Here is a 15,000-nt window from a genome sequence, read left to right on the forward strand (position 1 = left end):
CCACACTATCCCCACCTCTCTGTCCCTCATGACTATCCTACCATCGCTTCTTTTCTCCAGGAATTATTTTTCGCCAAATTGATCTGACATCTTTTCACATTATTGCTTTTTTCGTATACTTCCCGATACATTAGGATGACGAAATTTTGACAGAAGATAGTCAAATAAATAGTCTAACTACTCACACTATCCCCACCTCTCTGTCCCTCATGACTATTCTACCATCGCTTCTTTTCTCCAGGAATTATTTTTCGCCAAATTGATCTGACATCTTTTCACATTTGTCCTTTTTTCTCACACTTCTAAAATAGTCAGAGCTTTGAAATTTTGACACAAGATAGTCAGATAAATACCCTAACTACCAACACTATTCCCACCGTTCTATCTCTCCTGACTATCCTACCATCGCCACTTTTCTCAAGGAATTACTATTGGACACAACTCAATTTTTCGCCAAACTGATCTGACATCTTTTCACATTTGTCCTTTTTTCTCACACTTCCAAAATAGTCAGAGCTTTGAAATTTTGACACAAGATAGTCAGATAAATACCCTAACTACCCACACTATTCCCACCGTTCTATCTCTCCTGACTATCGAGCTATCGCCAATAGAATCTAACCCAAATCTCTTCTCTACCCTTCCATAGGTGTGTCTTCGGTCATAGGAGGCCTAGTCACCGGGCGAACTCTCAACGGCCATGCCTTCCAGAACCCTCCAGTAGAGTATGCCCGGGGCTACCCACGACCCCAAAACCCTAACCCCCCCTTAAACGGTAACCTTGACCCCCTACACCCCCCCTATGGACGAAATCCCGACCCTGCCCGCGGTTATCCCAGACCCCAAAACGGAGACAACCCCCCCTTAAGGAACCCCGACCCTGCCCGCGGATTTCCAAGACCCCCAGTCCCATTCAACCACCCCTTAGATGCCCCCCTGGACGCCCCCCACGACCACTATGAGGAGCCCTCGCCCCCCCCACCTCCTGGAGGCGAGTGCTGGGCTGTGGTTTTCGCTCCTGACGGCTCGCGGTTGGCGTGGTCATGTGGATATCGTAAGGTGGTCATACTCCCCTGGAACAGATACAAAAACTGCCTGTGAGTATGGAGTTGAGTTTAGTTTTTTGGCTTTTTGACCACTTTAGAGTTGAGTTAGAGGGATGAAATTTTGACAGTTGATAGCTTAGTATTTCCTCTAACTATTCGCGTAATCCGCTTCTTGCTATCTCTGCTGGGTATCGAACTATGGACCAAAGTATCAAGCCACTTCGCCAGACTTTTTGATTTTGGGGGATGAAATGACTTTAGTTTTTTGCTCTATTCACCACTTTAGAATGGAGTTAGAGGGATGAAATTTTGACAGTTGATAGCTTAGTATTTCCTCTAACTATTCGCGTAATCCGCTTCTTGCTATCTCTGCTGGGTATCGAACTATGGACCAAAGTATTAAGACAGTTTGCCAAACTATGATTTTTTTGGGGGTGAGATCACTTTAGTTTTTTGCCTTTTTGACCACTTTAAAGTTGAGTTAGAGGGATGAAATTTTGGCAGTAGATAGCTTAGTCTTTGCTCTAACTACTCGTGCAATCCGTTTCTTTCTATCTCTACTGGGTATCGAACTATGGACCAAAGTATCAAGCCATTTCGCCAGACTTTTTGATTTTGGGGGATGAAATGACTTTAGTTTTTTGCCTTTTTGACCACTTTAGAATTGAGTTAGAGGGATGAAATTTTGACAGTAGAAAGCTTAGTCTTTGCTCTAACTACTCGTGCAATCCGTTTCTTTCTATCTCTACTGGGTATCGAACTATGTGCCAAAGGATTAAGACAGTTTGCCAAACTATGATTTTTTTGGGGGGGTGAGATCACTTTAGTTTTTTGCCTTTTTGACCACTTTAAAGTTGAGTTAGAGGGATGAAATTTTGGCAGTAGATAGCTTAGTCTTTGCTCTAACTACTCGTGCAATCCGTTTCTTTCTATCTCTGCTGGGTATCGAACTATGTGCCAAAGGATTAAGACAGTTTGCCAGACTTTGATTTTGGGGGGTGAAATGACTTTAGTTTTTTTGGCTTTTTGACCACTTTAGAGTTGAGTTAGAGGGATGAAATTTTGACAGTAGATAGCTTAGTCTTTGCTCTAACTACTCGTGCAATCCGTTTCTCTCTATCTCTACTGGGTATCGAACTATATGCCAAAGAATCAAGCCATTTCGCCAGACTTTTTGATTTTTGGGGGATGAAATGACTTTAGTTTTTTGGCTTTTTGACCACTTTAGAATTGAGTTAGAGGGATGAAATTTTGACCGTAGATAGCTTAGTCTTTCCTCTAACTACTCGTGCAATCCGTTTCTTTCTATCTCTGCTGGGTATCGAACTGTGGACCAAAGTATTCAGACATTCCGCCACCCTTTGCCTTTTCGGGTTGGCGAGAAAACCTTACTATTTTGCATTTTTCGAGTGTTTCCAAAATAGTTAGAGATTTCAAATTTTTACACAGGATAGTTAGACGTTTCCCCTAACTATCCCGACTATCCGCTTGTCTCCATCTCTACCGGGTGTCGAACTGTGGACCAAAGTTTAGAGACATTTTACCAGCTCTCGTGTCCAGCTGAATGATACGACTTACAAAAACTGTGTGAGAGATGGGGTGGTGTCTCTCTCTCTCTCTCTCTCTCTCTCTCTCTCTCTCTCTCTCTCTCTCTCTCTCTCGTTATATAAAGACCCGTTTTCAGAGAGAGAGAGAGAGAGAATGGACCCTACACTTCCTCCTCCTCCTCCTCCTCCTTCCTCTTCCTCGTCCGTACTTCCTCTTCCTTACCCTACTTCCTCCTCCTCCTCCTCCTCCTCCTCCTCTTCTTCTTCTTCTTCTTCTTCTTCTTCTTTCGTGTGTGTGTGTGTGTGTGTGTGTGTGTGTGTGTGTGTGTGTGTGTGTGTGTGTGTGTGTGTGTGTAAATATCACTTGATCTACGACTCTCTCTCTCTCTCTCTCTCTCTCTCTCTCTCTCTCTCTCTCTCTCTCTCTCTCTCTCTCTCTCTCTCTCTCTCTCTCTCTCTCTCTCTCTCTCTCTCTCTCTCTCTGTGTGTGTGTGTGTGTGTGTGTGAATATAAATACCACTTGTTTTACGTCTCTCTCTCTCTCTCTCTCTCTCTCTCTCTCTCTCTCTCTCTCTCTTTGTGTGTGTGTGAAAGCAGACTCGCAACAGAGAGAGAGAGAGAGAGAGAGAGAGAATGAGATACACTCGTGACCTTGAGAGAATCTAATAATAATCTCTCTCTCTCTCTCTCTCTCTCTCTCTCTCTCTCTCTCTCTCTCTCTCTCTCTCTCTCTCTCTCTCTCTCTCTCTCTCTCCTCAACGAATCCCTTAGGCAGTAGAAGTAGAAGCTTTGGTTACCTAACTTCTTTATGGTCATGCCACACCTTTTAACATTTTTGCTATTTTCTTATACTTCCCAAATAGTCAGAGATCCCAAATTTTGACACCAGATCGTCAGATAAATTCTCTAACTATCCACACTATCCCCATCTCTCTATCCCTCTTGACTATTGAACTATGACTATTTGTTTCCAAGTGTTTGTGTCGAACATAGTCAAATTTTTCACTAAACTGCTCTGACATCTCTTAACCTTTTTCCATTTTTCACCCACTTGGAATAGAGTTAGTGTTTCCAAATTTTGACACGTGATAGTCAGATAAATTCTCTAACTAGCCACACTATTCCCATCTCTCTATCCCTCTTGACTATTGAACTATGACCATTTGTTTCCAGGTGTTTGTGTCGAACATAGTCAAATTTTTCACCAAACTGCTCTGACATCTCTCAACCTTTTTCCATTTTTCACCCACTTGGAATAGAGTTAGTGTTTCCAAATTTTGACACGAGATAGTCAGATAAATTCCCTGACTATCTCTACTATTCCCATCTCTCTATCCCTCTTGACTATTGAACTATGACTATTTGTTTCCAGGTGTTTGTGTCGAACATAGTCAAATTTTTCACCAGACATCTCTGACATCTCTCAACCTTTTTCCATTTTTCACCCACTTGGAATAGAGTTAGGGCTCCCAAATTTTGACACGAGATAGTCAGATCAATTCCCTGACTGTCTCTACTATTCCCATCTCTATATCCATCTTGACTATTGAACTATGACTATTTGTTTCCAGGTGTTTGTGTCGAACATAGTCAAATTTTTCACCAGACTGCTCTGACATCTCTCAACCTTTTTCCATTTTTCACCCACTTGGAATAGAGTTAGGGCTCCCAGATTTTGACACGAGATAGTCAGATAAATTCCCTGACTATCTCTACTATTCCCATCTCTCTATCCCTCTTGACTATTGAACTATGACTATTTGTTTCCAGGTGTTTGTGTCGAATTTTTCACCAGACTGCTCTGACATCTCTCAACCTTTTTCCATTTTTCACCCACTTGGAATAGAGTTAGGGCTCCCAGATTTTGACACGAGATAGTCAGATAAATTCCCTGACTATCTCTACTATTCCCATCTGTCTATCCCTCCTGACTATTGAACTATGACCATTTATTTCCAGGTGTTTGTGTCGAACATAGTCAAATTTTTCACCAAACTGCTCTGACATCTCTCAACCTTTTTCCATTTTTCACCCACTTGGAATAGAGTTAGGGCTCCCAAATTTTGACACGAGATAGTCAGATCAATTCCCTGACTATCTCTACTATTCCCATCTCTCTATCCCTCCTGACTATTGAACTATGACCATTTATTTCCAGGTGTTTGTGTCGAACATAGTCAAATTTTTCACCAAACTGCTCTGACATCTCTCAACCTTTTTCCATTTTTCACCCACTTGGAATAGAGTTAGTGTTTCCAAATTTTGACACGAGATAGTCAGATAAATTCCCTGACTATCTCTACTATTCCCATCACTCTATCCCTCTTGACTATTGAACTATAACTATTTATTTCCAGGTGTTTGTGTCGAACATAGTCAAATTTTTCACCAAACTGCTCTGACATCTCTCAACCTTTTTCCATTTTTCACCCACTTGGAATAGAGTTAGGGCTCCCAAATTTTGACACGAGATAGTCAGATCAATTCCCTGACTATCTCTACTATTCCCATCTCTCTATCCCTCCTGACTATTGAACTATGACTATTTATTTCCAGGTGTTTGTGTCGAACATAGTCAAATTTTTCACCCAACTGCTCTGACATCTCTCAACCTTTTTCCATTTTTCACCCACTTAGAATAGAGTTAGTGTTTTCAAATTTTGACACGAGATAATCATATAAATTCCCTGACTACCCCCACTACTCCCATCTCTGTATCCCTCCTGGTTATCGAACTGGGACCATTCAAACCGGCCAACCAACACCTCGAACTGGTCCTAAATCGTCCTAACACTCCCTTCTCTTACAGCCTGAGCCAGGACAGCCTTGACCCTCGCGGCGTCCCACTTTCCGCTGAGAGAGTCAACCTGGACGCTGGCTTCCCCGTGACCAGTCTTGCATTTGGAACTGGGATACCCGAGCAGGAACTTAAGGTCAAACGCGACTACTGGATCCGATTCGACTACACGAAGGATTTGATCTTAGCTTCGGGTCACGCCAACGGCAGGATACGCATCTGGGATCCTTATAACGGTACGGAGGTCCTAGAGGAGTCCTTCGGGAACCCACGTAGTGAATAGGACTCTCGTAGGACTTGGGATTCGCAGGATATTGAAGGATTAAGAGAAGGATGTCATCTCTTGGAATTCCAGTTAGAAATTGATATCCTTAACTTTTTCTCTTATTTTGAAGGATTTTTAGGACTCTTCAAGGATAGGAATGTCTAGAGGAGTCCTTCGGGAACCCTCTTAGTGAATAGGACTCTCGGAGGACTTAGGATTCGCAGGATATTGAAGGATTAAGAGAAGGATGTCATCTCTTGGAATTCCAGTTAGAAATTGATATCCTTAACTTTTTCCCTTTTTCTCTTGTTTTGAAGGATTTTCAGGACTCTTCAAGGATAGGAATGTCTAGAGGAGTCCTTCAGGAACCCTCTTAGTGAATAGGACTCTCGTAGGACTTAGGATTCGCAGGATATTGAAGGATTAAGAGAAGGATGTCATCTCTTGGAATTCCAGTTAGAAATTGATATCCTTTCCTTTTTCTCTTATTTTGAAGGATTTTTAGGACTCTTCAAGGATAGGAATGTCTAGAGGAGTCCTTCGGGAACCCACGTAGTGAATAGGACTCTCGTAGGACTTAGGATTCGCAGGATATTGAAGGATTAAAAGAATGATGTCATCTTGGAATTCCAGTAAGAAATTGATATCCTTAACTTTTTCCCTTTTTCTCTTATTTTGAAGGATTTTTAGGACTCTTCAAGGATAGGAATGTCTAGAGGAGTCCTTCGGGAACCCACGTAGTGAATAGGACTCTCGTAGGACTTAGGATTCGTAGGATATTGAAGGATAAATACGAGGATATCCTGCTTAAGAGATGGAGAAAGATTGATATCCATTTTATATATATATGCCCATCTACTACTACTACTACTACTACTACTACTACTTCTACTTCTACACTTAAACCACTACCACCACGTAATTCCTCACCCTCTTAAACCTAATATTCCTCACCCCACAACCCCCACTACTACAACCCACCTACTACTTAAATACTACAACCATTACTTATATACTTACAGGGAAGCTGCTCCTGGAACTTACGGACCACACCAAGCCTGTAACGGACTTGGCCTTCGCCCCTGATGGCTCACTTAGGCTCTCCTCTGCCTCCCGCGATGGTACTATCAAGGTCAGTTATAAGTAGTAGTAGTAGTAGTAGTAGTAGGGGTTGGGTGGTAGAAGTAGATGGTGTTGGGTGTTGGATAGTAGTATAATGGTTGTTCTAAATGTTGTGGTGATAGTCAGGATAGTCTAAAGTGTAGTTGTAGATGTTGTTGTTGTTATTATTATTATTATTATTATTATTATTATTGTTGTTGTTGTTGTTGTTGTTGTTGAATAGTTGACCTCAGCGTCTAAGGATGGGACTATCAAGGTAACTATTTCTATTACTATTATTATTATTTTTAGTACATGTGTTTGTGTGTTCATACGTGTGTGTGTGTCATGAAATTGTGTATATATATTTCCATGACTTAAATACTACTACTACTACTACTACTACTACTACTACTACTACTACTACTACTACTACTATCACTCCTAGACCATTCTAAGTATGACTATCGGATTCAGCAGCCTCGCAAACCTACTATCCGTCACCTCACAGCCCTACTATCGCCACTACAGGTCTGGGACATGTCTGACGATGGCAACATGTTCAAGACTCTCCGGGAACACGCGGCCCCAGTTCGAGCCCTCGCGTGGTCACCCGATGCGGCCATGTTGGTTTCTGCCGGGGACAAGCAGAAGGTATGGTAGAATTGACCTTAGTTTTTTGGGGTTTTGAGTGGTTTCCGAAATAGTTAGAGAGTTGGGATTTTGAGAGTGGATAGTCAGATGGATTGTCTATCTATCCTAACTATCCGTTTCTTTCTATTCCTCATGATTTATTACCCACTATGAACAGAGTTAGAGTTTCCAAATTTTGACACATGATAGTCAGATAAATTCCCTAACTATCCACACTATTCCCATCTTCCTATTCCTCATGACTATCCTACTATGACCATTTGTTTCCAGGCATTGGTGTTGAACATAGTCAAAATTTTCACCAAACTGCTCCGACATCTCTTAACCTTTTTCCATTTTTCACCCACTTGGAATAGAGTTAGAGTTCCCAAATTTTGACACCTGATAGTCAGATAAATTCTCTAACTATCCACACTATCCCCATCTCTCTATCCCTCCTGACTATTGAACTATGACCATCTATTTCCAGGCGTTGGTGTCGAACATAGTCAATTTTTTCACCAAACTGCTCTGACATCTCTTATCCTTTTTCCATTTTTCACCCACTTGGAAAAGAGTTAGAGTTCCCAAATTTTGACACAAGATAGTCAGATAAATTCCCTAACTATCCACACTATTCCCATCTTCCTATCCCTCCTGACTATCCTACTATTCCAGGTACTACTCTGGGACATGGTGGGCTACAAGCTGGCGCGTCGTCTGAGCGGGCATTTCAACACTGTCCTATCCTGCTGCTTCTCCCCCGATGGAGCCCTGGTGGCCACTGCTTCCAGGGACACAAGAGTCATTGTATGGGACCCCAACACAGGTAGGTTTAATTAGAGATAGCTCACTTCTGGCTCACTTTCTCTCTCTCAAATTTTTACAGGAGATAGTTTAATAATTTCCCTAACTATCCTGACTATCCCCATCCTTCTAGCCTTCCTAACTATTGAACTATTGGGATAAATAGTCAGACTATTTCCCTCATCTGTATATTTTTTGGGTGTGATATCACTTTACATTTTTGCATTTTTTACTACTTTCTAAATGAGTTACAAGGTTCAAATTTTTACAGGAGATAGTTTAATAATTTCCCTAACTATCCTGACTATCCCCATCCTTCTAGCCTTCCTAACTATTGAACTATCAGGAGAAATACAAAGACTATTTCCCTCATCTGTATATTTTTTGGGTGTGATATCTCTTGACATTATTCCATTTTTTACTACTTTCTAAATGAGTTACAAGGTTCAAATTTTTACAGGAGATAGTTTAATAATTTCCCTAACTATCCTGACTATCCCCATCCTTCTAGCCTTCCTAACTATTGAACTATCGGGAGAAATACTAAGACTATTTCCCTCATCTGTATATTTTTTGGGTGTGATATCACTTTACATTTTTGCATTTTTTACTACTTTCTAAATGAGTTACAAGGTTCAAATTTTTACAGGAGATAGTTTAATAATTTCTCTAACTATCCTGACTATCCCCATCCTTCTAGCCCTCCTGACTACTGAACTATCGGGAGAAATACAAAGACTATTTCCCTCATCTGTATATTTTTTGGTGTGATATCACTTTACATTTTTGCATTTTTTACTACTTTCTAAATGAGTTACAAGGTTCAAATTTTTACAGGAGATAGTTTAATAATTTCCCTAACTATCCTGACTATCCCCATCCTTCTAGCCCTCCTGACTACTGAACTATCCACCAAAATAGTTAGACACATAATTTCGAAAAAACATAACCTTAATTTTTCAAAGCCACACACCTACCCCGTTACAACCACTACTACTACTACTACTACTACTACTTATAATACTAACTTAACTACTTACAGGGACGCAGCTAAGGGTCTTCCACCACCTCCTCCCCCCCCCTGGCGTGATTTATATGTCGGGAGCCAATTCCTCGGCAGCTTTTGATGTCTCGATCTCGCCCACTGGGGTACATCTTGTCTCAATTTGCAGTGACGGGTGAGTGGCTCGTGATTTCAGCGGACATTTTCTCGGAAGTTAGGAGGGTTAGGAGCATGGGGTTGGTGGGTGAAGGTGCTCCTAACACTCACCTATAACTCCTATAACTGCCATTGCTCATAACCTTATAGTTCCTGAGATATCTACACTTTAATGAAAACTTTGACCATTTTTTTAGTGCCAAATTTGATCTCGATTCTAACTTCAACTGCCAATATCTCAGAATCCACATGAGTTAGGAACACGAGATTCTAACACAAGATGCTCCTAACACTCACCTACAACTCCTATAACTGCCATTGCTCACAACCTTATAGTTGCTGAGATATTTGGGTTTGATTAGAGACTTTCGACTTTAATATCGTGCCAAAAGTGACCTCAATTTGACTATAGCTCTAACTTCAACAGGCAATATCTCAGAATCCACATGAGTTAGGAACACGAGATTCTAACACAAGATGCTCCTAACACTCCCCTACAACACCTATAACTGGCATTGCTCATAACCTTATAGTTCCTGAGATATCTACACTTTAATGAAAACTTTGACCATTTTTTTAGTGCCAAATTTGATCTCGATTCTAACTTCAACTGCCAATATCTCAGAATCCACGAGAGTTAGGAACACGAGATTTTAACACAAGATGCTCCTAACATTCACCTATAACACCTATAACTGGCAGTGCTCACAACCTTATAGTTCCTGAGGTATCTACACTTTTATGAAAACTTTGACCATTTTTTTAGTGCCAAATTTGATGTCGATTCTAACTTCAACTGCCAATATCTCAGAATCCACGAGAGTTAGGAACACAAGATTTTAACACAAGATGCTCCTAACATTCACCTATAACTGCTATAACTGCCATTGCTCATAACCTTATAGTTCCTGAGATATCTACACTTTAATGAAAACTTTGACCATTTTTTTAGTGCCAAATTTGATGTCGATTCTAACTTCAACTGCCAATATCTCAGAATCCACGAGAGTTAGGAACACGAGATTCTAACACAAGATGCTCCTAACATTCACCTATAACTCGTATAACTGCCAGTGCTCACAACCTTATAGTTGCTGAGATATTTGGGTTTAATTAGAGACTTTCGACTTTAATATCGTGCCAAAAGTGACCTCAATTTGACTATAGCTCTAACTTCAACTGCCAATATCTCAGAATCCACGAGAGTTAGGAACACAAGATTTTAACACAAGATGCTCCTAACACTCACCTACAACTCCTATAACTGCCATTGCTCATAACCTTATAGTTCAGGAGATATCTACACTTTAATGAAAACTTTGACCATTTTTTTAGTGCCAAATTTGATGTCGATTCTAACTTCAACTGCCAATATCTCAGAATCCACGAGAGTTAGGAACACAAGATTTTAACACAAGATGCTCCTAACACTCACCTCTAACTCCTATAACTGCCATTGCTCATAACCTTATAGTTCCTGAGATATCTACACTTTAATGAAAACTTTGACCATTTTTTTAGTGCCAAATTTGATCTCGATTCTAACTTCAACTGGCAATATCACAGAATCCACAACAGTTAGGAACACAAGATTCTAACACAAGATGCTCCTAACTCTCCCCTACAACACCTATAACTGGCAGTGCTCATAACCTTATAGTTCAGGAGATATTTGTACTTAACTAAAAACTTTCCAACACAAAAATATCCAAAATTCAATGACAACTTCAACTGGCAATATCTCAGAATCCACGAGAGTTAGGAACACAAGATTCTAACACAAGATGCTCCTAACACTCCCCTACAACACCTATAACTGGCAGTGCTCACAACCTTACAGTTCATGAGATTCTTCTTCTCTGTTTGTTTACAAGTACAATTATGATGGTGTGCGCCTGTCTCCGGGGCAGTGTGAGGGAGGCTGTGTCAGCTGCCTGGCTCCCTGCGTGGCGGGGCAGCGCACCCTGTGTGTGTGTGTGTGTGTGTGTGTGTGTGGCAGGGTGGTGGTGGTGGTGGTGGTGGCATTGGTGTCCCCCAGGGGCCTCTTCCCCAGTGGCTGCCTGTGGACCTCTGCTGGCAGGCTGCTGATGACCTGGGTGGTGTGGGTCGCCGCGGAGGTGGGTCGGCCCCCCCGGCAGCCTGGCCGTGCACCATCCCGCCACACTGCCTGGCCACACACTGCCTGGCCACACACTGCCTGGCTCTGCTGCCGGCCACCCAGGTCTCCCCAGCCTGGCCCTGTTCTGCATGGCCTCCACCCATGCCACAACACCGTGGGTACAGACACACAGCCCTGAGTCCCCTGCCTGACCCCCTCAGTGCTGGCCCGGCACTCCTCGGCCACGGGCTCCTGCACCGCCCACCTCCGCTGAGGGATGGGGCCACGCCAAGGAAAAACTTGGATCAATTATTACTGTCAAGTTTGATCTCAACTCTAATTTTAATCTCAAATATCTCAGAATCCACGTCAGTTAGGAACACAATATGCCCCGAACACTCACCTATAACTGGCAATATCTCAGAATCCACATGAGTTAGGAACACAAGATTCTAACACAAGGTGCTCCTAACACTCCCCTACAACACCTATAACTGCCATTGCTCATAACCTTATAGTTCAGGAGATATCTACACTTTAATGAAAACTTTGACCATTTTTTTGTGCCAAATTTGATGTCGATTCTAACTTCAACTGGCAATATCTCAGAATCCACATCAGTTAGGAACACGAGATTTTAACACAAGATGCTCCTAACACTCACCTCTAATTCCTATAACTGGCAGTGCTCATAACCTTATAGTTCCTGAGATATCTACACTTTAATGAAAACTTTGGCAATTTTTTTAGTGCCAAATTTGATCTCGATTCTAACTTCAACTGCCAATATCTCAGAAGCCACGAGAGTTAGGAACACAAGATTTTAACACAAGGTGCTCCTAACATTCACCTATAACTCCTATAACTGCCATTGCTCATAACCTTATAGTTCAGGAGATATCTACACTTTAATGTAAACTTTGACCATTTTTTTAGTGCCAAATTTGATCTCGATTCTAACTTCAACTGCCAATATCTCAGAATCCACATGAGTTAGGAACACAAGATTCTAACACAAGATGCTCCTAACACTCCCCTACAACACCTATAAGGGGCAGTGCTCACAACCTTATAGTTCAGGAGATATTAGAGTTTTGTTAAAGACTTTCAGCATTAAAATCATGCCAAAAATGACCTCAACTTAACCATAACTCAAACTTCAACTGCCAATATCTCAGAATCCACAACAATTAGGAACACAAGATTCTAATACAAGATGCACCTATAACTCCTATAATTCCCACCATTCCCGCATTCCAGGTTCCTGAGATTCTGGGACTTAACAACGGACAGTGACCAACCGGTGTCTGAGGGCCGGGTGCTTCAAGGGGATACAATGTTAACCTGTACCTTCTCACCACTTGGAGGGGCTGTCTGTGTTGGGTAAGTATTTTTGATGTCACCTTTGTTTACATTTTCCTCATTATCTCCTTTATCTCTTTACCTATCTTCTTCCCCTTTTATGTGAAGATAGGTAATTAAATTCTCCATCTTTCCATGTCTCCGGTTTTTCTCTCCATCCCTCCATACCTCCACAAACAGGCCTGGAAGTTGGAGGTAAAAATTCAGATCACCATTTTTTTCCACATTTTTGCTCTCACCTTTCTTTACTTTTCCCTCATTATCTCCTTTATCCTTCTACCTATCTTCTTCCCCTTTTATGTGAAGATAGGTAATTAAATTCTCCATCTCTCCATGTCTCCGGTTTTTCTCTCCATGCCTCCATACCTCCACAAACAGGCCTGGAAGTTGGAGGTAAAAATTCAGATCACCACTTTTTTCCACATTTTTCCTTCCACCTTTGTTTACATTTTCCTCATTATCTCCTTTATCTCTTTACCTATCTTCTTCCCCTTTTATATGAAGATAGACCAATAAATTCTCCATCTCTCCATGTCTCCTGTTTTTCTCTCCATCCCTCCGTTCCTCCACAAACAGGCATGGAATTTGGAGGTAAAAGTTCGGATTACCCATTTTTTTCACATTTTTCCTTCCACCTTTGTTTACTTTTCCCTCATTATCTCCTTTATCCTTCTACCTATCTTCTTCCCCTTTTATGTGAAGATAGACCGATAAATTCTCCATCTCTCCATGTCTCCGGTTCTTCTCTCCATGCCTCCATACCTCCACAAACAGGCCTGGAATTTGGAGGTAAAAGTTCGGATCACCCCTTTTTTCCACAGTTTTGCTTCCACCTTTGTTTACATTTCCCTCATTATCTCCTTTATCTCTTTACCTATCTTCTTCCCCTTTTATGTGAAGATAGGTAATTAAATTCTCCATCTCTCCATGTCTCCGGTTTTTCTCTCCATGCCTCCGTTCTCTCCCCACAGGCACGAAAGCGGGAGTCTCCTCTTCTACTCCGCACCAACGCACATTCCCTCGCTGCTCCACCTCTCCAGACTCTCCCTCCGCAAGGCCGTCTCCTCCCCCTCCTCCCTCCCACTCCTCCCCCTCCCCCCCGCCCTCCTCCCCTACCTCACCTACAGGAGGCTCTGAGGAGGAGGAGGAAGAAGAGGAGGAAGAGGAAGATTGTCATAGTTTATTATTGTCATATTATTATTATTTTGGGGCCAATCATTAGAGGAGAGAGAGAGAGAGAGAGAGAGAGAGAGAGAGAGAGAGAGAGAGAGAGAGAGAGAGAGAGAGAGAGAATTAAGAAGAAAAAAAAAGTAATTTTAATAACTCGGAAAGTGCCATTTATACAGTGCCATTAGAGAGAGAGAGAGAGAGAGAGAGAGAGTGCCAGAGAGCCATAGCCTTCGCCAAAACACACACACACACACACACACACACACACACACACACACACACACACGTTGCCCTCAAATGCTGCAATGCTCTTAATTTCAACTGCCATTATCTCAGGTGTTAGGAGAGTTAGGGACACGAGATTCTAACACAAGATGCTCCTAACACTCACCCCCAACACCTATAACTGGCAGTGCTTACAACCTTATAGTTCAGGAGATATTTGGATTTTGTTAAAGACTTTCAACTTTAAAATCAAGCCAAATTTGACTATAGCTCTAACTTCAACTGCCAATATCTCAGAATCCACATGAGTTAGGAACGCGAGATTCTAACACAAGATGCTCCTAACACTCACCTACAACACCTATAACTGGCAGTGCTCACAACCTTATAGTTCAGGAGATATTTGGATTTTGTTAAAGACTTTCAACTTTAAAATCAAGCCAAATTTGACTATAGCTCTAACTTCAACTGCCAATATCTCAGAATCCACATGAGTTAGGAACACGAGATTCTAACACAAGATGCTCCTAACACTCACCCACAACACCTATAACTGGCAGTGTTCACAACCTTATAGTTCAGGAGATATTAGGGTTTTGTTAAAGACTTTCAACTTTAAAATCATGCCAGAAATGACCTCAATTTGATTATAGGTCTAACTTCAACTGTCATTATCTCAGGTGTTAGGGGAGTTAGGAACATGAGATTCTAACACAAGATGCTCCTAACACTCACCCACAACACCTATAACTGGCAGTGCTCACAACCTTATAGCTCCGGAGATACTTAC

General features: G+C 41.7%; 1 protein-coding gene and 3 long non-coding RNA genes across 57 annotated transcripts in view; 1 reads left to right on the top strand and 3 right to left on the bottom strand.

The window, feature by feature from the left end:
- The window catches only part of LOC126992625 (uncharacterized), a 2,327-nt gene extending 1,686 nt beyond the window's left edge, over positions 1-641 (bottom strand). For 2 of the 3 annotated variants that reach the window (XR_007746852.1, XR_007746851.1), the window contains exon 1: positions 197-641. This is a non-coding gene — a long non-coding RNA (uncharacterized LOC126992625). Of the gene's footprint in view, positions 9-196 lie in introns of those variants that run through there. The other variant, XR_007746850.1, reaches the window with a different exon arrangement.
- LOC126992614 (WD repeat and SOCS box-containing protein 1-like) overlaps positions 1-15,000 on the top strand; it is a 24,416-nt gene that overhangs the window by 9,275 nt on the left and 141 nt on the right. Inside the window, exons 3-11 of one of the 2 annotated variants that reach the window (XM_050851422.1) lie at positions 650-1,097; positions 5,403-5,626; positions 6,678-6,787; positions 7,288-7,410; positions 8,068-8,218; positions 9,239-9,374; positions 12,714-12,836; positions 13,787-14,321; positions 14,891-15,000. The exon at positions 14,891-15,000 is cut by the window's right edge and continues 141 nt beyond it. In XM_050851422.1, coding sequence (XP_050707379.1) covers positions 650-1,097; positions 5,403-5,626; positions 6,678-6,787; positions 7,288-7,410; positions 8,068-8,218; positions 9,239-9,374; positions 12,714-12,836; positions 13,787-13,952 — 1,481 coding nt within the window. In that variant the 3' untranslated portion in view covers positions 13,953-14,321; positions 14,891-15,000. Of the gene's footprint in view, positions 1-649; positions 1,098-5,402; positions 5,627-6,677; positions 6,788-7,287; positions 7,411-8,067; positions 8,219-9,238; positions 9,375-11,229; positions 11,844-12,713; positions 12,837-13,786; positions 14,322-14,890 lie in introns of those variants that run through there. The other variant, XM_050851423.1, reaches the window with a different exon arrangement.
- On the bottom strand, positions 3,711-5,419 carry LOC126992626 (uncharacterized). Of its 2 annotated transcripts, none has more exons than XR_007746854.1 (3): positions 5,289-5,419; positions 4,410-4,890; positions 3,711-3,822 (listed from the first exon to the last, which is right to left on the bottom strand). It is a non-coding gene; the product is annotated as an uncharacterized LOC126992626 (long non-coding RNA). The 2 variants fall into 2 exon arrangements; XR_007746853.1 differs by having other exon boundaries at positions 4,410-4,807; positions 5,206-5,396.
- Positions 9,326-14,892, bottom strand: LOC126992620 (uncharacterized). Of its 50 annotated transcripts, none has more exons than XR_007746832.1 (6): positions 14,409-14,892; positions 11,009-11,188; positions 10,605-10,636; positions 10,254-10,407; positions 9,859-9,881; positions 9,336-9,475 (listed from the first exon to the last, which is right to left on the bottom strand). It is a non-coding gene; the product is annotated as an uncharacterized LOC126992620 (long non-coding RNA). The 50 variants fall into 50 exon arrangements; XR_007746815.1 differs by having other exon boundaries at positions 9,341-9,475; positions 10,068-10,407; XR_007746814.1 differs by having other exon boundaries at positions 9,358-9,661.

The sequence above is a fragment of the Eriocheir sinensis genome, unplaced genomic scaffold (assembly GCF_024679095.1).
Source record: "Eriocheir sinensis breed Jianghai 21 unplaced genomic scaffold, ASM2467909v1 Scaffold496, whole genome shotgun sequence".
NCBI lineage: Eukaryota > Metazoa > Arthropoda > Malacostraca > Decapoda > Varunidae > Eriocheir > Eriocheir sinensis.